At 46.0% G+C, this 21,324-nt stretch overlaps 1 protein-coding gene across 4 annotated transcripts in view; it reads left to right on the forward strand.

The window, feature by feature from the left end:
* The window catches only part of CCDC158 (coiled-coil domain containing 158), a 40,131-nt gene extending 23,137 nt beyond the window's left edge, over positions 1-16,994 (forward strand). The window contains exons 14-22 of one of the 4 annotated variants that reach the window (XR_007243322.1): positions 896-1,054; positions 1,913-2,005; positions 2,287-2,409; positions 3,520-3,683; positions 4,858-4,911; positions 6,367-6,426; positions 12,395-12,462; positions 12,570-12,776; positions 12,930-13,069. Coding sequence is in view for 2 of the 4 variants with exons in the window: in XM_048482711.1 (XP_048338668.1) it covers positions 896-1,054; positions 1,913-2,005; positions 2,287-2,409; positions 3,520-3,683; positions 4,858-4,911; positions 6,367-6,426; positions 12,395-12,462; positions 12,930-13,133; positions 16,805-16,881 (1,002 nt within the window). In the remaining 2 variants the exon portion in view is untranslated. Of the gene's footprint in view, positions 1-895; positions 1,055-1,912; positions 2,006-2,286; positions 2,410-3,519; positions 3,684-4,857; positions 4,912-6,366; positions 6,427-12,394; positions 12,463-12,569; positions 13,134-16,804 lie in introns of those variants that run through there. The other 3 variants (XR_007243323.1, XM_048482711.1, XM_048482712.1) reach the window with 3 other exon arrangements.
* The last annotated feature ends 4,330 nt before the right edge of the window (positions 16,995-21,324 follow it).

Consider the following 21,324-nt stretch of genomic DNA (forward strand, 5'->3'; position numbering starts at 1 on the left):
TCTCCAGCATGTGCTGGGTGAACTGATTATTTTTTGAGAGCTGCAGGGTGGCAACCAGGGAGTTTTTCTGTAGATGAAGAAAAGGTGGAGAGATCCTTGTTCACCACCAGAAAAGGCTACGACTGGGAATCATGGAATCTGCATGGATGTGAGACAGGAGCTGAATTACAGAGGGAGGAATAGGAGGGAAAGTGGGATTTAAGCCATCAAATGGAGGCTTATCTGGGGAATTCAGATTAGCCTGTGCACTCCAACACACGCCAGCTGGGTGACCTTGGGCTAGTCCAGTGGTTCTCAACCTTCCAAATGCCGCGACCTTTTAATATAGTTCCTAATGTTGTGGTGACCCCCAACCCTAACTTTTATCCATTTTACAGATGGAGAACACTGATGCAGAGAGTCTTAGGCAACCCTTGTGAAAGGGTCCTTTGACCCCCAAAGGGGTCCTGACCCCCAGGTTGAGAACCACTGGGCTAGTCACAGTTCTTCTGAGCTCTCTCAGCCCCACCTACCTCACAGGGTGTTTGTTGTATGGGGGCAGGGAGGAAAAGGAGAATGTAAGCCCCTTTGAGTCTCCTTACAGGAGAGAAAGAGGGGATATAAATCCAACTCTTCTTCTTCTAGAACAGTGACCAATTGGTCATGCTGGCAGGGGCTGATGGGATTTGTAGTCCATGAACATCTGGAGGGCCGCAGGTTGCAGACCCCTGTTCTAAAACCACCAGACCATGGCCACACAGCCAGGAAAACTCATAATAACCATACATAATATGCCAGCTGAATTGTATATTTTTTCTTGGGGAACTGGGTCATCATCAAAAGTTATTTTTTGTGCAGCTTCTTCAGAAACTGTTTAATGATTTATGTTCTTTGCATTCTGCCTTCATCTGCGTAGGAGAAATATTACCTGAAAGAAGAGAGAAACAAGTTGAGCCAGGAGCTGAGCTGTCTGGCTTCTTTAAACAACAAAATGATGGTAGAACTGGAGATTCTGCGATCCCAGGACAAACGCATGAAAGAGAAACTGGCTACCATGGAGACAGCCCTCGATAAGGTAATAGTTAAAATCAATCATTTTGAACTGCTGGTAGACACACGAACCGATCCAATGCCGTCATGAAAAAAACTTTCATCTGCTTCCTAAAGATCAAGATTGAGGCTGTCAAGTGAAGTTTTTCCATAACTGTGGGACTGCCACTGAAACGGCCATCTCTCATGGACCCAACAAACGAGCTTCTTTGGTTGATGGACCTGTCAAGAGGGTCTCTCCCCATGGTTTTTCCCTCCAGGCAGCAACATTCGGGGAAAGACAGTAGTTCAGATACACTGGTCTGAAGCCATGGAATTCTTTTGAAGTCAAGACCAACACCTTGAATTGTGCTTGGGAGAAGATTGAAAGTCAGCATAATTGCTGTAAGATTGGGGACACCCGATCCTGCTAACTGACCAGCTTCCTAGCTACAGCCTTCTGCCTTAGCTGAATTCTCCAATCGATTTTCAAGGGAGGCTCCAAGTAAAACCACATTGTAGTAGTCTAGTCTAGCAGCAACTAATGCATGGACCACTGTGGCACAGTCAGATTGAGCCAGGAACGGGTGCAACTGGCATACCAGATGAAGCTGGACAAAACCACTGCAACCACCTGGTTTTCTAAGGTGATCGGTGTGTCAAGCAGCACTCCTAAGATGCGAACCTAGCTTTCCAAGGGAATATTGACCCCACCCAAGACAGAAGATATCTCAGGTCCCTGATCTGCTTTTCTGCTAACCCAGAGCAGGATTAAATTTCATAGGTTTCCCAAAAGTTTCCTTTTACCATGAAACTCTACATCTACATCTCCTAAATATTGCTACTGTAACTTAAAGTTCTGTTATGAAGGTTCCTCATCTCCAACATCCTTTCTTCCTTCCAGGCGTCTGTGCAGTTTGCAGAATGTCAATGCATCATGCAGCAGCAGGAGCAAGAAGTGATGCGCTTCAAACTTCAGCATGCTCTGGAAGTTCAAGTAAGTATTCTACTCCACTGAAGGGCACCAGAAGCACCCAGAGGTGCCGCTATGACTGGACCAAGTTCCTGGATCACAGCCTACAGAGGTGGTCCCAAAAGCTGTCTGTAGCTTTGCAATTGAAGTGTATGTTACCATCTAAGGGGGAGGAGGCAGAAGTCCATTAAGTCCAGAGTCTAAAATGATCTAACTATAGCAGTGGAAAGAGAGGGAAGGCACCATGGTGTAACCCAGTCTCATCAGAGATTTTCTTCCTCTGACTCCGTTTCCTTCTTCCGCAGGATCTGCAAGGGCCTGGCTACACACGGGGATCCTCTTCTATGAAAATGCACCATTCAGTCCTGCCTCATTCCCACCCGTGCAGCACTCCGTCCTCTCAACCCTTTGCTGGCCACATGTCTCTTGTAAGTATCTCTCTGGAGCCCACCTTGAATCCAGCCCACCTTGAATCCAGGGTGGCACAGAAGTGGCACTTTGCTGTGTGTATAAAGTAACATCAAGTCACAGGCAGAACATAAGAACATAAGAACAAGCCAGCTGGATCAGACCAAAGTCCATCTAGTCCAGCTCTCTGCTACTCGCAGTGGCCCACCAGGTGCCTTTGGGAGCTCACGTGCAGGATGTGAAAGCAATGGCCTTCTGCTGCTGCTGCTGCTGCTGCTCCCGAGCACCTGGTCTGCTAAGGCATTTGCAATCTGAGATCAAGGAGGATCAAGATTGGTAGCCATAAATCGACTTCTCCTCCATAAATCTGTCCAAGCCCCTTTTAAAGCTATCCAGGTTAGTGGCCATCACCACCTCCTGTGGCAGCATATTCCAAACACCAATCACACGCTGCGTGAAGAAGTGTTTCCTTTTATTAGTCCTAATTCTTCCCCCCAGCATTTTCAATGTATGCCCCCTGGTTCTAGTATTGTGAGAAAGAGAGAAAAATTTCTCTCTGTCAACATTTTCTACCCCATGCATAATTTTATAGACTTCAATCATATCCCCCCTCAGACGTCTCCTCTCCAAACTAAAGAGTCCCAAATGCTGCAGCCTCTCCTCATAAGGAAGGTGCTCCAGTCCCTCAATCATCCTCGGTGCCCTTCTCTGCACTTTTTCTATCTCTTCAATATCCTTTTTGAGATGTGGTGACCAGAACTGAACACAGTACTCCAAGTGTGGTCGCACCACTGCTTTATATAAGGGCATGACAATCTTTGCAGTTTTATTCTCAATTCCTTTCCTAATTATCCCCAGCATAGAGTTTGTATCTAGGGAAAATGTAGCCCAGTGCAAAATCTGAGTTTTCCGCCCCCCACCCCAACCGTGTATGGGCACTCACATAGGCAAGAATAGTGTTTCCTTTAATCCTCAGCTGAATTATTGTGTGTGTGTCTGTTTCCTGATACCTTCCAGGACCAATGCCGGGGGGAGATAATAAAACTCTTTGTGGTGGGGGATGCTTCAGAGTAGTCAGGGAAAGGCAAATTCACCTGTTCATTATTGTTAACATTTGTGCTTCCATCCAGATGTTGTCCAGGGCCAACACCACAAAGGAGAACCCGTTGCGTGATTTAAAGCAACTTCTCCAAGAACTGCGAACTACAATTGACGAAATTCCCTCTGTGATAACTCCCAGGAGAGAAAGCGACAGCGAGACTGACTCTCTGATGGAAACTGCCAGCAATACTCTGTAAGGGTGTGCAAAGAATTGGGGGATTTACATAGCAAAGTTGCACAGACATAGAAACATAATACCATGTGCAGTAAACAGGCTCCAAGGAAGTATATTACAAAAAAAAGTTTAAACCTTCATTTTTTGATGTCGATTGAGTTCATACCAGTGCTGCAGTCAAAAGGAGAGGGGGAAGCCTAAAGGCTAAAGGCTACTGTTCCCTATCACAAGTGGCCTGCTAGTCTGGCCGTGTGCCTCGGTCGTTCAAATGGCTTGGTTTCTGCAGGAGAGACCTGTAGATGCATCTTGCTCCTTGCAGGTCTGCCAGGAGAGCAGACAAAGAGGCACAGGAAGAGAAGAAGGGTTCAGATCCTGGGTTAGACAAAGAGAGGCATCCCATTCATTAAGAAAACAGCACACTGGGGAGTTGGCAGCACGGGCACAGACAGGTGGCAGGGGAGGGGTGTGAGTAGGGAGTCAGCAGCAGTGGGGCCCCATTGGATGTCCTCGGCCCAGGCAGCTGCCCCACTTCAGGGCATCCTGGCCCCAGACCTACTTTCCACCAATCCTCCTTTCCCAGACTCTGCTTTTTTGCCCTAATCGCTTTACAGGCCTCCCTATGTCCCTTTCCTAGCCGCCATGTTTTTCTACTTTACATCCCTGAAGTCTTTCTTGGTCCCTGATCCTCTCAACGCTCACTGTCCAAAGTGACCCGGCCAGAGAGAAAGAGATCCACGGAGCTAACGTCAGCTCGAGATTCCCCTCCATAACACTAGAGCCATTCAGGCCATGACTTGTTCATATTTGACCACTGTCACCAAAATCCCTGAGCGTGTTTCACTATAGTTAGGCATCTTTTCTAGCTAAAAACATGGCAACTTTTAAAAACTTGTTTTCAAATAGTTTGTCTTAAAACTCCATCACTCTTTGGGGTGGGTCCAGCTTGTCTCACCAAAAGATAACACCAGAATTGTCTATTAATCCACCATTTTGGACCTTCTTTGTTCTGGAATGCCCCGTACGGGTTCCAGTGCCTACCTCGTTCTGTCTCCAAGGCACGAGGACCCAAATGGAGCATTCAGGAACAAAGAAGGTCCAAGAAATTAATATAAAATTCTGTTTTTATCTTTTGGTGAGACAGAGCATAGAAATGTAAGGAAACTATTCGCAGTATGATCATTTTTTTCCTCAGAGACCTCTCCAGCAAAGAATGTATTAGCAGAAGACCACATGACTCTTTCAGCAGGTGAGAAAAATTCTACTGGGAGCTATAATTGTTCTTTGACAGTCAGAACTCTGGGTTGTGTGTGTTCTGCTAGTTGCACTTTTAGTAGAGTATGTATTTTACATATAAATTGTTTGAGTTTCAATAGTCGTTCAAACTGCTCTTCTAAGGTTGGCCAGCAGATGGCCCCTGGGCCTATGCAGTCCCTGCAAAATTCCCTCCATTCCCTCCCCGTGCATAAGAAAAGGTTTTTCACCCTCCTTCCCGTGTTGTTGGGGTCCCTCCCAGCAGCGTTGGAGAGCCTCCCTTGTCCCCAGGGCCAGTTGTGTGTCCTCCTGTCGGCCTCGGGCAGCTCAGCTCCTTCAGCAAGTGAGGGCCAAAGAGAACAGTATTTTTGCTAATGCATAGGCTTGCCAACCTCCAGGTGGGGCCTGGATCTCCCAGTATTAATATCGATCTCCAGGCAGCAGACATCAGTTCCCTTGGGGAGTGTAAAGGACTTGGAGGGTGGACTCTCAGGCATTACACCCCGAGGAAGTCCTTCCCCCGAACCTCGCCTCCCCCAGGCTCCACCCCACCAAATCTCAGGTCCAGGTTCCTGGATCCAAATGGCTTTTCCCACAACCAGACCGAAGCTGCAGGGAATTTCCCCTGTGGTCGCCCAATTCTGTTCTGGATCTCAGCAGGGTGGGGGGCTCCTGTCCCCTCCTGTGCCTTTTTCCTGAGCTTAAACAGCCCACCTGGGAAGTTATTTGCATAACTTTGGAGCTGCACGAGTACTCCATGCTCCAAAATTATTTATTTATTTATTTATTAGATTTAATATACCACCCTATCCCAACAGGGCTCAAATAGCTCTCCAGCCGGGCCGTTTCAGCTCAGGAAAGCAGTGTCAGGGGGAGGGGGAGGCAGCAGCCTCTCCCCCCCCCACCCCAGGGAAACCTAGCAATTCTGTTAAAATCCTCTTTTGTAGTTGGGCCCTGGTAGTGCAGTCTGATGCAGAGTTCCTCCAGTCCACTCCCATTGAGCATAGACTGGATTAAAGCTGTGTGGGATTCCCACTGTGACTCACTCAAGGGAGGACTCCTTGCTTGGGCGGAAAACAGTACCTATGTCCTGCAGCGCCTCCTGTCTGTGTAGTAATAGAAAGACGTTTCCTTGTGCACCAGATGGGGTTCCTGCCAGGGTAGAAGCTGTGTCTGTGTGTGAATGCCCACATGCAGCATCTTCCGTGGGCAACTAGCTTAAGAAGTGGGAGTATCTGGACCAAAAGAAAGGGGCAGGAGAGGTGCCCTGGCAGAGGCCCTCTGGGGCATGCACCCATTTTGCACAAAGGGATGGATGCTTCCCGGATCCATGCCGGGCGCTGCTTTATGCTCAGTCGCCACCACTGTTCTCCTGTTAGCTTTCTTTACGGGCAGGTTCCTTGTGCCAGTTTCCTCAACACCTTTCATGGTAATTGGCCTTTCCACACAGGGACATCCCAAGCAGAGATGTGCCTAGCGACTTCCTCCTGGGGCAGGATACTTTCAGCAGGTGAGAAGCAATTCCTTTGTGAAACAGTCTCCAAACCTTGTGAGTTTGTTGCTGCTTTTTTATCTTACACACACATTTTTAGAAAGGAAAAATATCTCCCAGAAGTATTAAAACATGTCACTACAGGGGAAGCAGAAGCAACAGTGTACCTTCAGTAGTACATTTAACATCTGCTTGGACCTTGTGTTCTTTAGTCACTTATCTGTTTTAGAAATGGTAGTATAACCCCTCTTTCTCTGCTGTAGGAGACTCAAAGGGGCTGACAATCTCCTCCCCACCCCCACCCCCCACCAACACCCTGTGAGGCGGGTGGGATTGAGAGAGCGCCAGAGAACTAGCCCAAGATCAACCAATTGGGGTGTGTTGGAGTGCACAGGCTAATTTGAATTCCCAAATAAGCCTCCACAGCTCTAGCGGCCGAGCAGGGAATCAAACCCGGTTCCTCCAGGTTAGAATACACCTGCTCTTAACCACTACGCCACTGCTGCTCCTCAGGCCTCAGACAGTCCTGCCTGCTCATCTGAAGTCTTTTTCTTCTTGCAAATCCTACAGTGAGCCCCTGTGATTAGGGCAAAGTTCTCCTCTTGCTGGCTTTTTACAGGTTGTGTTTGTATGCTGGAGTGCTACCAAAGAGCATAAAGATTCTGCTGCAAGCCAAACAGTCTTGTTGCATTCTTTAAAACAATCTCTTGGCAACAAAGACATCTTACAAATCAATTTTCCGGCCTTCCCACATGGCTCTGGGACAGCAGATTGACAGCTCCATTGTTGGCCTAGTGCACAGCGAAAGGACTAGGTGCCAACTCACCCTTGCTAGAAAGTTCAGGAGGTAACTGCTTGCAGTATAAGAAAATAAAAACACTCAGACAGTAGATTTCGTTCCAACAGGAATACTTTATCTTTTCTTTTTCAAAGGAACAAAATAACAATGTTTTTACTCATTTAACTATCCACTCTCTACTCTAACAACAATCTGAGCCCGAACCTGAAGGTGAAGGAGAGGTACTGAATTGGGTATGCAGTCTTCTTATATAGTTTTGTCCAGCAAATCATTAGCTAGATGATCTAATCATCCTGGCCTGTGACCTTTTCACTTCTGCTGACTGTTACATGCCAATCACTGCAGACCCAGACAGAGAGGCTCCGACCTTTACAATTCTGCTGACTGTTACATGCCAATCACTGCAGACCCAGACAGAGAGGCTCCGACCTTTACAATTCTGCTGACTGTTACATTCCAGTCATTCTAGACCAGCATATGACCACCTTGCAATTTTCAATATCCTGACACCCCTTCTCATATCTGGTTGGAATGTTGCCTCATTACATAATATTTACAAACAAAATAATTACAAACAAAAGTCATTCACATTATTTACACTCATTACATAGTTAGTACATAGTCAGTACACAGAGTTACTTATTTCACTCACTTTGTACAGAGTCCTTGCCAAATTGTACATCTGCTAAACCCAAACCAAACACCAAGTCATTATGTTTTTGTATTGGTAATGGCTTTGTTAAGATGTCGGCTATGTTTGTAGATAATTCACATTTCTGAAACGTAATTATATTTAAATGTATCAGTTGTTTTACATTTTGGAATTTCACAGCTACATGTTTAGTACGACTTTAAGGTTTTCGCTCTTCATGGCTATACATGTCTGTGAGTCTTCAAAACTGTTATAGGTTGTTCACATTTCACCCAGGTCTTTTAGCAGCTGCATAACCCATTGTAGCTCATTGCATGCCTCATTAAGAGCCGACATACTCTGCCTCAGCAGTTGAAGTGGCAACCGTTGTTTGTTTCCAGATCTCCAACAAATCGGATGGCTGCCATATTGCATATAATAACCACTCACTGACTTACATCCTGAGTCCTCTGCAAATGAGCTGTCCGCATACACCACTAAGTCCTTGTTGTTTTGGTTAGAAAAGTGTAAACCATAGTTAGCAGTTCCCTTCAAGTAACTTAATTACTTTTTAGCCCCTGCCAGTCTTTCTTTCTCAGTCGGTTTTGCAACTGTTCTACTTAACAACCCTACAGCAAAAGCTATGTCTGTTCGTGTCCACTTAGCAATGTGCACCAGGCTGCCAATTAAGGAACTATATAGGTCTTGCTTCAAATGCTTTGTTGTTATCTTGCTTACAAAAAATCAGCCACCATTGGGGTTTGTGCCACTTTGGCATCTTGCAGACCAGCTTTTTGTATGACACCCTCTATCTTTTGTTTTTGTGTCAGAAACACATCCCCTTCTTCAGATTTTACCGACTTGGATGCCCAGGTATTGATTTAGATACCCCAAGTCATTCAGCTAAAACTGTTTGCTCAACTCAGTGTAAAGTTGTTTGATTTTGGTTGTCTGTTTTTGCAACCACTTAGAGATCATCAACATAAATCATCAAAATGATACATCTATCACCAGTACCTCTGGGTATATATACAGGCATCGCCACACTTTGGTCAAATTTCATTTCACATAATGCTTTGTGTATGCACCTGTTCCAACATCTGGCTGACTGTTTCAGCCCGTACAAAGCTTTGTTGAGCTTATAAACTTTATCAACTTGTTCATGCTCATAACCTGGTGCTTGCTTCATGTATATGGTCTCTTGCAAATCTGCATTTAAATAAGCTGTTTCAAAATCAAAGTGCCTCATTTTAAAGTCTCTTTGCTCAGCCAGAGCAATCACTAATCTCATGGATTCTGCCTTTGCAGTGGGTGCATAAGTCTGATCATAACTGTCAAACTTTGTTTGAGAGAAGCCTTGTGCGACTAATCTTGCTTTATATTTGCAAGTCCCATCGGGCATAGGTTTACGCCTGTATACCCATCTTGCACCTATGATCAGACTTATCAGTAGGTTTATCAACAATGTTAAACACTTTTAAGTTCACCAAGGATTCAAACTCATTGTCCATAGCCTGATTCCATTTTTCCTGTTCCTCAGGTGGACATTTCAACATATCATGGAAACCTTATTGGTTCTGTCCCTAATTGGCACACTCTCTCACTTCTTGTACCATAAACCTTTTGGTGGTATGCCTTTATTTGCTCCTTTTCTGATTCATGCGTGGGTATAGCTATTTCTCCAGTTTGCTCAGCCCCTCCTCTCCCTGGCTTCCTTCCTGATCACTATCACTGTTCTGTTGCTGCTTAAGGCTCAGAGCAGATGTGTGACCTTGAACAGGAGTGGGGGTTGTGTGCCGTCACTAGGTACTGTGTCATGGCTTACTGGTGGTAAGAACACTTCAGAGTCTTGATGCACATGTTCCCAACCTGTATGCTTTTCAAAGTTGGCACTGGCGCGGAGATAGCAATTCTTCCATGACCCAATGAAAATCTATAGCCTTTGGTATTTCGCGATATCCTACAAAACGCAGTCTCTGCCATTTCTTTTGTCCTTTTTTTCGTTGCTGTCTGGGAATGAGGACGTTAGCAAACTCCCAAATATTCTAAGGTGTTTCAGGGAAGGCCTTTTGCCAAACATTCTGAAAATGGTGTTTCATTGATACTTGAACTCCACAACCGTTTTATTACATGTGTGGCAGCTAAGACAGCCTCTCCCCAGAAATGGAATGGAACCTTGGCATCATTTATCATGCAATCCCGCATTGTTTGAAGAATGCCTAGTCTCCTCTCAGCCAAGGCATTTTCAGCCGGGCTGAACGGATTTGTTCTCCTGTGGCTAATACCTTTCTGTGTCAGCCATGTTTGGAATTTGTTCCCCATGAACTCACCGCTTCTGTCAGATTGCAGGCAAGCTACCTTGTGAGGGAACCTCCTCGCTCAATCATTGAGACCCATTCCTTAAACCTTGTAAAGGCTTCATCCTTAGATTTCAACAGCAAGCAGTAAGAATATCTGCTATAATCATCAATCAGCAGAAATATATATCGTGGCACCCCCCTTCGCTTTGATTGAAAGGACCAGCTAAGTCTGCATGGACTAGTTCAAATGGTCTTTCCATTTGTCTGTAGCTCTTTTTGGGGATTGGATAGGATTTCACCTTAACCCCACTACCAACTGAACAGTATAGGAAGGCTTTGCACGGCTTTTACACTCAAATCACATACTTTTGCCAACTGCTTGATGGTGGCAAAACTTGCATGTCCTAGGACTCTGTGAAGATAGTGCACACAATCATCATGCATAGGCTTATTAGCTAGACTTGAAACATTCATTACATTTCATTTTGCCCTTTATCAGTCATAACATACATTTTGTCGCAGAGTGTACCTTTTGCGCACTCTATGTCATTCTGCCATACTGTACAACCCTGTCTATCAAATATAGTTTTGTACCCTTGTTCAGCTAAACTTGGGACGCTCAACAAACAAAAATCCAGTCCAGGAACACACAACACATTTTGCAACTTTTTACCTAGGCATGGTATGTAGGCAGTTCCTTGCAGCTGCATCAGCAGCTGGTGATCCATCGGCCAAGCTGACATGCTTCACACTTACCTTGGACTCCTCAGTCAATAGGTGATGAGCATTTACCACATGCTCTGAGCAGGCAGAGTCCAAGAGCCAGATGGGTTAAGGTTTCTCTGGACATCGGTTCTCAAGCGCAATGCCGCCAAGTAGTGCTCCTTCTTTCCTCTCTTCCCCTTGTCCTTTAGCTGGCCCCTTCTTCTCCCTTCTGTGGGCATTCTGGGAGAAGATGATTAGTAGAGCCACAACGGAAACAACGCCGAACTGCATATGACCTTGGACAGTTCAGGGAAAGCTGGGTTTCACTTTTGCCTCTGGAAACAGCAGGCTTCTCTCTGGCTGTGGCTTCAAGGCAAACCCCTCCTTGTTGCTGGAGCTCCAGCAGCTGTGCAGTCACATACTCTAGCGTCAAATCATCCTCCTGTATGCTCCCCACACTATAGCCAAAACTGTCCCAGCTGCTATCTAGGGAAGATAGTACAATATAGGCCCTATGCTGTTCAGTGAAAGTCATGCCTCTGTCTTCCAGCTCTAATTTAATAGTGTGCGCGAGCTGTTGGACATGGTTGGCCACATTTTCACCTCCTTTCAGCTCTTCAAATTGTATAAACGCCTGGTCAAGATTACCTTGGAACCAGCAGTCTGGCGCCTGGTACAGGTCCTTCAACACCTTCCAGCAGTCAGAAGCCTTCTCAGCAGCCCAGATAGATGAGCTGGGAGTTTTCCACAGCCAACATTATGGGACGCCTTTGCTCTGGCATCTGCCCTCTGCTCTGCTGCTGTGCCTGGCCCGGGTGGGGTCTCCGACTACAGCCCATAAATCTTCTTCACGCATGAGAAAGCTCTGCATTTTCACACTCCATGCTGAGTAGTTCCCTGCAGTCAGCCGCTCAAAAGGCAAACTGCACATGGTGGATGTCATCGTGTCACACTGCCTCGACACTCTCTAGCTTCAGTGGTTAGGATACTGGGCCCATAACCAAATTGTTGGCCTAGTGCACAGCGAAAGGACTAGGTGCCAACTCACCCTTGCTAGAAAGTTCAGGAGGTAACTGCTTGCAGTATAAGAAAATAAAAACACTCAGACAGTAGATTTCGTTCCAACAGGAATACTTTATCTTTTCTTTTTCAAAGGAACAAAATAACAATGTTTTTACTCATTTAACTATCCACTCTCTACTCTAACAACAATCTGAGCCCGAACCTGAAGGTGAAGGAGAGGTACTGAATTGGGTATGCAGTCTTCTTATATAGTTTTGTCCAGCAAATCATTAGCTAGATGATCTAATCATCCTGGCCTGTGACCTTTTCACTTCTGCTGACTGTTACATGCCAATCACTGCAGACCCAGACAGAGAGGCTCCGACCTTTACAATTCTGCTGACTGTTACATGCCAATCACTGCAGACCCAGACAGAGAGGCTCCGACCTTTACAATTCTGCTGACTGTTACATTCCAGTCATTCTAGACCAGCATATGACCACCTTGCAATTTTCAATATCCTGACATCCATTTCTTTCCACACACAGGGAACCTTCATTGTTGCACACTGCAGATCTTGAGGATCCAGACACTACTCTCTCTTTTCCATCCAGTGGTGAGTTTCCAATGGTTGCATTAAAGAATTGAGTATTTGGCGCATAGTATCCATATGGAGAAAGAAAAGAAAATTAACTTTGGTTTTTAAAATCTCCATTTGCTCAGTACCCAAAGTATCTGGCAAGACGTGTTCCTCACTCCTACCTTTCCTTGCTCATCTAAGAACTGATCTTCCTGTTGGATTTCCTGCCAGGCCAGCCTGATCTCAGGAGCCAAGTAGGATTTGGCCTGGTTAGTACTTGGGAGACCACCAAAGAAGTCCAGAGTTGCTATGAAGGGGCAGGACGACGTCACCTTACAAGGTCACCATAAGTAGGTTGTGATTTGACAGCATTTTCCACCACCGCCCCTCAGAGATTTCTAGGATTTCCTGGGTGAAGGGAATAATTACAGATACTCTTTGAAAACTTTATTAAACATTCTCTTTCAGTTTTTTAATGATCCTTTTTTATCGAATGTATTTAGTGACTCGTACGATCTTCACTTCCACTCCTCGGTATACTACTGCAAAGAAACTGTCTCCGGAGGAGCGGTTCAAAGTGAGGACCCCTATGCATATGTTGCGAACTGCTCCGCTGGATGACTTCAAGGCAGTTTCCGGTCCCCCGCTGGAACATCGTTCATGTCTGAAGAAGAGCAGCTCTCCAGAAGCCTCGACCTCCTGTAGAAGTAGGTGTCTTTTTCCTAGATGAGTCATGAGGAAAGTACCCATAAATCTCTGGGGAAGGACAGGTCTAGGCCTCTCTAGTGATCTACCCAGCCCGTTGGAGATGTCAGGAAGAGTTAGCCCATGTTGACTTCCAGCTGTGCCAGCCCTGGGTCATGAGAATCCTGTCACATACAGGACTTAATCCACAGCTTGTTTTTGCATTATCAATGCTCAAAAGTTTCATGGGACAACATACTGAAAGCTGAACCACATATGTTGTTCCTCATAACCAACAAACTGAGAGAATCTGCTTGGCCCAGAAGAGGCTGTTATGGCTATGTTGGCTGTGAAAACAGGTCCTTTCCCTGGAGTCAGTGTGGCCCACTAAAATTTGCACCGTTTTGGGACTCCTGTTATGATGCTGTAGGCTGACCGAGAACATTTCTCCTATAACCAGATTGTCCATGCGTCAAGATCAAATGACAAAGGCACCTTGATGGATGTTGTTATTCACTTACCTACAGGCGATGGAGGTCTTTCTTTTGGGCTGTGATAAGGTTTGCCATGGGTGTGGATCCAAATTAGATGTTTCTACAGGCACACAAGGAGTGCGATTTTCCCCACCTTCTGCCTTCTGTACTCATGTTCTTGAAGGAGATCCCCAGGAACAAGATTTCAGGAATCATTTTGGAGTGGGAAAATCACACTCTGTGAATGGAAATCCTTGCAAGCATGGAAACATTAGTCTGGATCTAGCACAGGGGTCTGCAACCTGCGGCTCTCCAGATGTTCATGGACTACAATTCCCATCAGCCCCTGTCAGCATGGCCAATTGGCCATGCTGGCAGGGACTGATGGGAATTGTAGTCCATGAACATCTGGAGAGCCGCAGGTTGCAGATCCCTGATCTAGCAGATGATCTCAGGACCCACTGGAACCTTGAAACCCCAAATGGCATCCACACATCCGCTCCAAAATTAACCTATTGGGATGTCACCATCTGTGAAATAAAGGCTGTCCTGAAGTTTTAAACTGAGCGGAATTCTAATTTACTCTGATTTAAAGACACAGTCCTCCAAAAAGATTTTCTACAAAATGAGCAGGAGCTAAATTGATTTTGTGTGGGTTGCAGCCCTTTTTATCTATCCTTTATTTTGTATGTTTTCCTGTTTGTAAATGTGCTGTGGCCTACACAAAGCACGGTAAGTTGCAAATTAAATTATTTTAACAATAATTCTGTTGTTGAGCCTATCGAAGCCATTTCTACGTCTTCTGCTGGTTTTTGCGGTACATGTGAAAAACAGCTTTCATATATATGAAAATCTTCGGATGATCTGGAAGAGGGCCTTGGTTGTAGCACCAAAATCTGGAACATCTCTTCTCTTGCCATTTTCTGCCAATTTGCACATGACTTTTACTTCTACCAGTGTGTTCATAGGTGTCCCTGGAGGGTGTACTTGCAATGCATTGTGCAGAACAAGTAGGGACAAGTTTGTCCTCTTTGGGGAAAAACATCCATCTCTTAGGGAGCTGGAATTGGTGATGACAAGTTTATTGATTGTCCTTGCAGTGGTGAGCCCATGACTGGGGCTGGGGCACATGTGAATAGACCCTTAGTACAGGAAATCTGGGGGAAGGTGTGTTTTGCACAAATGCGAAGTGACACATAACTAAGGTGACTATAGTTTCGGGTCAGCATGTCCAGCTACACAAACGGCAATTTGTATTGATCTGAACGTAACATCAGTATAGTCTTTTCTCCGTCAAAAACAAAATCTGGGAATTTTTTTCTGAACCATTACCATTTCCACTACCAGAGCCTGGAAGCAATATTTTAGATTTTGGATACAGGCCTTAGACTATGCTTGGATACATGAAGCTGTGTTTCTGTGAATTTACCGGTCAGGCGTCTGAATGCTGGCAATCTCCCTGTCTGCAAATCAGTGAGAAAAAGAAACGCACTCAGCTCTGCCCTTGACTTCTGACAGTTCCATTGACTGTCCTGTCCAGAGCTCCACAGGCCGGGGAACTCAGTGGAAGCACGTGCTGGAAAGCACAGAACAACCTAGGTACGCAGGCCTGATGGCACCCGTAATGGGAAGCGTCCTGAATTTTCCTGGGCTTTTGTGCATGTCTCTGCCTTTGTAGAAGCAGCTTTCCACAAATTCATTTCCTCTTTAGATGGATGCATGCAAGCATGTGTATTGAAAAGGGGTTGAACCAGTGCGTGCTTTATACCAGATTAACTCCTTTACAGAGCATAGTTTGGAAAGGGGGAAAATCATGTTGCAAACTCTGTGTGCACAGTTAAACGGGCTGATTTGAGCAGAAAGTGACTGGGAAGTTTAAAATGGCCTTTGGGCAAGGCAAATTGAGGCCCCTTCTGCACACACAGAATAATGCACTTTCACCATTGTTTGCAAGTGGATTTTGCTATTCATCACAGTGAAATTCGGTTGCCAAGTGGATTGAAAGTGCATTATTCTGCATGTGCGGAAGGGGCCTGAGTGGTGGTTGCAGTGCTATGAAACAGCATTGCGTGGAGTACTCAGCGGCACCCACAATCAGCACTGCTGCTCCATTGCTTCCTGCTGCCAGCTGTCAACAGTGCGGTAGGAGACTGTGGATGACCTGATACTAGTTGCCCTTGCCAGTGCAGAGTCTGAGCCAAGCAGCCCCTCTCTGGCAGAATTGCCAGGGCTCAGTTTTGTTTACTCCTGGCCCTCCAAGGCAGTGGCCCACTGCGCTATTTCCATCCCTGATTTGGAGGGCCAACGTTGTTCCTGGAGCTGCCCTTCCCAGAGGCAGAAGTCCTTCCTCACCATAGAAAGGCGAACACGCCATTGAAGCAATCCAAAAACCCAACTAGGTTTCCCATGCATCTTGCATAAGGCACTGATGCCTCCAAAACATATTCCCCGTGGCTCCTGTCCACTTCCCCTCTCCACTGCTTTGGCCTTTTAATAGTAGAGAAGGGCACTGTGAGAGGCTCAGAATTGGAGCCTGGATTGCTTAGCAGACCCAGGTCAGGGAGAGTGCTGGCGGGCGTGTATTGGGGAAGGGGGCCTTCAAGAGCCAGGGGCTAGGGCCAGCCTCACTGCCTGCCTTCTGGCCTGGAGGAAGACGGTGGCTGAGCATCTGCTCGGCATCTGGAAGGTCCCTGGCATTGCCAGCTAAACGGACCAGGCGGGAGGTGATGTGTAAGATCTCTAGGGGAGACCCCGGAGAGCTGCTGCCTGCAGTCTGAGTAGACCAGGGGTAGGGAACCTGTGGCTCTCCAAATGTTCAGGAACTACAATTCCCATCAGCCTCTGTCAGCATGGCCAATTGGCCATGCTGGTAGGGGCTGATGGGAATTGTAGTTCCTGAACATCTGGAGAGCCGCAGGTTCCCTACCCCTGGAGTAGACGGTAGTGACTGTGACAGATACATGTTCTGATTCAGTCTAAGGTTTCAGGTGTTCAAGACATGCTGCAGCAGACACAAGCGGCTGCCTCTCATCTCACAGGCAAGGAGCAAATGCAGCTCACCTGAGGATGGCAACAGCTAACAGCAGACTCTAAACAAAAGCCACTGAAAGAGGAAAGAGAGAGGCCGTGGCTTTAGTGTGTTTTGCTCTCCCCTCCTGCTCTGTGTGATTTAATGATCCACAGGGTTCAACCGACCTCTTTTCTTTCCTTGCTCCCTTCAGTAATGTCTTCAGTGATCAGAAGCCAGGAGAAGAAGATTGAGAAAGTAAAGGAGAAAGAGAAGAAGGTGCCCAAATGAAACGTGGTGGGGTTTAATCATTTTGATGTTGCCAGACTGCCCTTCATTGAACACGATGCTAAAAAAAAAAGCCTGTTTGTAGTTGAATAATAAAAGCTGATATAGTTTTGTGATTGGTCTCTGGGAATGGAATGAGCTGGTTTGGGTTGGCCTAAACTCGTTGAAATAGGAAGGGCTAGAAAACATAAGCAGAACAAAAGTCCTCCAAACAGATCTGAGTGAAAGTAACATGCCCCCGTTATCACAGATATTTGAAGAGGGCTCTGTTACAGAAATATCATGTTACATATTAATATACTGGAATAATTATTCTGATGTCCGTCTTGATACACGTGTAACACACCAGCCTTGTAGACTGTAGCACATGATGGAAACTGGACAGGATACACAATACAAAGTTGTCCCTGCCATTTCCCAGTCTCATAAATTTCAGTGGTGTGAGACTGAGGCAACGTACCTCCTTCCCCAAATCAGATGTAGCCACAGCTGACCAAGGCAGCAATGCAAATCACACAGTCCTTTTTCTATAGCTAAGCATGTTGAACATGCTGCACAGGTAGGTTACAGATTCATCTCTGTCACCGCACACAGCAGGAAAGGGAATCTATATTTCAAATGGGAAAGAGCTATGCAGTGTGTCAAGATACTGGCAGGTCTTAGTTATGGCTCCTTAATTTAAGAGTTCCATCCAATTTTCCCAGGATTATACCCAGTTGGGTGGGACGTGGTTGCCGGCACAAGGAACGCCTGTGGAGGTGGGCAGAAAACAGATTTTCCCTGCTTGATGTCCTATCTTGATTTGCACTGCTGCTACGTAAATCTGTTGCTAGGTAAAGCCTCAATGTGATGGTGGGAATGCATGCATGCAAAAACCACCCGGCTGAGCTGCATCACATGGTTATTTCCTATACTGCTGCTGCATGGCCTCTGGATCTATACATGCGGGAAGAAGCCATGCAGTCTGGTTGAGCCATGTGACAGCGGCTGCAGCATTTGACTGTGGAGGTCAGCAGCAGTCACACAGCGGTCATGATATGCGACGCAAAATGGCCATGCCGTGGTTGCCTTTCAGGATAGATTCTTTGCCTTGCCCTGTTCTCTGCATTCCCCCTCCCTTCTAAAACTCCCCCTTCTCTGTGCACGCATCTGCATTTCAAGTGCGCAGAGACTTTGGCCTCCCAGATGGTAGCTCAGCTGCTCTATCGCCTCCACCCAAATGTAAATACTGCTGGCTTTCAAAAGATAGTGCACAACGTTCAAGTACAGGCATGATTTTAAATTGCTAGATCCCCCACCAAACCAGGTAATGTTTCTTCTGCTTTGAGCTTTTAAATTAATTTGCCAGCTAATCAAAATATTTTTTAAAGGATTCTTCGAGTCAACACGAATGCCATGCCAAAAGTCAAAGCAGATTTGAAAAGTTGAGAGCTGATTGGGGCTTGCTGCCAATGTAAGCGCTGTGTGAGTGGCAGGAAGCGTGTTTGGGGTGTTTGAGCTACTTAGTAGAGAGGAATAACTTTGCCAAACTATCTTGATAGGGCGGCAAATTTCTCTGAGCATATCTTCTGCCTCCCCGCAGAATGTCTTCGCTGTAGCGCTTATCACAACCAAGGAAGCTGTTATAGCTATTTCCTGTACTGATTGGGGTTAGGGTAGAAGGACTTTTGAACTCTCTTAATTTCTTACCTGCTAGTAACTTAAAGGTTTCTTGGGTCTCTTCATTGGATACCATAAATTCTTTTTAGTTAGGCTACAGTTTTAGTTGGAAGGTTTTGATTGCTAATGTAGAACTCTTGATTTCCAGTCAAGCAACTCGTTTTAATCACATATTATTAGGAAAACCCTTGCTCCAATCACCTTGAAGGTCACTAGGTGACTTTGGGCTCTGTCAGTCTAGCCTGCCTCCCAAGGCAATCGTGAGAATAAAGTGGAGGCCAGAAACAGGTATACTGTCCTGAGCATCTGGGGCACCAGAGTTGGATACCCCTGGCATAGGATACCCCTGGCATAATGTACCAGCTACTAACTAGCCCTTTGCTGGGGTCACCATAAGACAGTTGTGTCTTGGCAGCACACAGTACCAGTGCATAATGTGCCCCTGAACTTTGACATAACAGAAAAGGCATGAAGGTTTCTTTCCACTTTTTCTCCATCAGGTATAATTTTGTAAAATTCTGACATCCTTCTGTCGCCTCTTTTTCTAAACTACCCCCCCCCCCCCCGCCCCGCCCCAGATATCTTGCTCCGTAGCACAGGCAATCTTACCCTGTGATCATTTTGGCTGCCCTCCTCTGTACACTTTCCATTCCTTTGTGCAGAGCTCCCTGAAGGGTGTAAAAATGCAATAGGTTACGTATTTTTACAGCTCCAGCTCTATAAATATCATCATAAAAACTAGTTCTAGGCCCAACCGTGACAATTTGAAAGAACTGTTTCTCAGCTCCTAAATGCTTTTCCTGGCGGAAGAGTCATATGCCCTTTTAGAGTAGTCCATGTGTCCCAGCTCTGTTTCTCTAAGCCAGTGGTTCTCAACCTTCCTAATGCCGTGACCCTTTAATACAGTTCCTCATGTTGTGGTGACCCCCAACCCTAACATTTCTCCATTTTACAGATGGAGAACACTGATGCAGAGAGTCTTAGGTGACCCCTGTGAAAGGGTCGTTCGACCCCCAAAGGGGTCGCGACCCATGGGTTGAGAACCACTGCTCTAAGCAGCCCCTGCAAGCTGGGAAGCTGATGGAAATAGCAACCCCGTCTCTAGCTTCTGGGTAATGAGATCTATATCGCCTCCAACAATTGAACAGTGCGTTTTAGGCATGACGTACAGAAAACAAAAGTTAAAAGAACAAACATGCCGAAGGTTTTTTGAATCCAGTTGCGTACAAGTCTCAGCCTGGCTCCTGCAGCGTTCAATACACCAACTCCCTCCTCTCTGGTAAAATATTACTAAACTGGGAGCCGAAGTCTTTGGGCATTTGCCAGGAAAGGCCAGCAGGGATGGGCAAGTTCCGTTTTAAGAATTTGAAAAGAAACCTGCTAGCCTGCATATTTGACTACACATAATCCACTTTGGTCCCCATAGTGGCGTTTGCAAGACCATCACACCATTGGAGAGTAAAAAATCAAAATGGAATTACTCTTGGAAGTTTGCCTGTCTCGGGTGCTTTGAAAAGGTGGCTTCTCAGCAAGAAGCGTTGCTGTTTCGAGGGGGAAGGCCCCTGTGATTCTGCTACAGCAATAGGATGACACAACCCCTTTAACTGTAAGAGCGTTGACCAGGCAAGCGAGCCTGTGGTTTTCTTTGGTGTGGTTTTCTCTGGCCCTTGAACTCCATGCTATTGACAAGGGATGGCTCAACTCACCCATTGAGCAAGGCTGCGGAATGTGGATTTTTCTTCGCGGTAAGCCGCGCACACAGCTGTCTACTAAACGCCGCTGTGCAAATTGAGATTACGCTCACAGCCACTATAACCGCGACAGTGAACTCTCCACAAGCAGCAAGCTATTCTAGTGACGGGTAAGTGGCTTTAGAAGGTGAACATCTGAATCAGCTAAATAACGCCGCTAATCCTCTCAGCCGGCCCTCCGACACACCTTTAAATCCTTCTGCAAACTTTAAAGCTTCTGTTAAGACTATGTGAACCCTTGGAACGCTTCACTTACTAATTGTGACAACCGATATATATTCACAGGCAGAAATACTCGCTTTAAAGCAGGAGTCCCGCAACAGCATCCTTTGTCTTTCGAGAGCGTAACTAGATTCAGCAACGAAGATAGCAGCAACTAAAGCTGATTATGCTCTTAACAGGGTAAACAGCTACAAGGGACACCGTGACAAAACACAGAATGTTCTATACTGATTGTGGACAGCCAATTAAGTAGATTGGGGGATATCATGCAGGAACCAGAAAGACGTGGTACTACTGGTAAAAAATGCTAAGAAGCAAGGATTCGAAAGAGCTATCGAGATGTTTTTACAAGTCTTGCAGCAATTCAGGAAAGGAGACGGAAGCATTTGTGACCTTCGAAACACTTGCCCTTCCTTTCAACTCGCCTCTAATTTCAGATTCCTTGCCATGATAGGAAGTCATGGATTCCTTGCCATGATAGGAAGTCATGGTAAACTTTTGTGCGCTGGCGAAACCATAAGGAAATTTCCCTCTCGGTGAACTTCCCGAAGGAACATGTTGCAGTTTTGCATGATAAACCCAAATTCTGTGGAAACACCCAGAGTATTTTCCCTCACCCCCTGTGCCATCTCGAACTCTGCAAGGCAGAGAAAGGACCAAGCCACCATCTGAAGATCATCCTTTCTGCATACAATGACAAAATTTGTCACTAGCAGCAGGCCATCCTCCAAAATCTACAACGTATTTTAGGGCTGCTGCTCACCTGTCATTATCTTAAGACTGGTGGCGAACCTTTGGCACTCCAGATGTTATG

The sequence above is a fragment of the Sphaerodactylus townsendi genome, unplaced genomic scaffold (genome assembly GCF_021028975.2).
Source record: "Sphaerodactylus townsendi isolate TG3544 unplaced genomic scaffold, MPM_Stown_v2.3 scaffold_20, whole genome shotgun sequence".
NCBI classification, from domain to species: domain Eukaryota; kingdom Metazoa; phylum Chordata; class Lepidosauria; order Squamata; family Sphaerodactylidae; genus Sphaerodactylus; species Sphaerodactylus townsendi.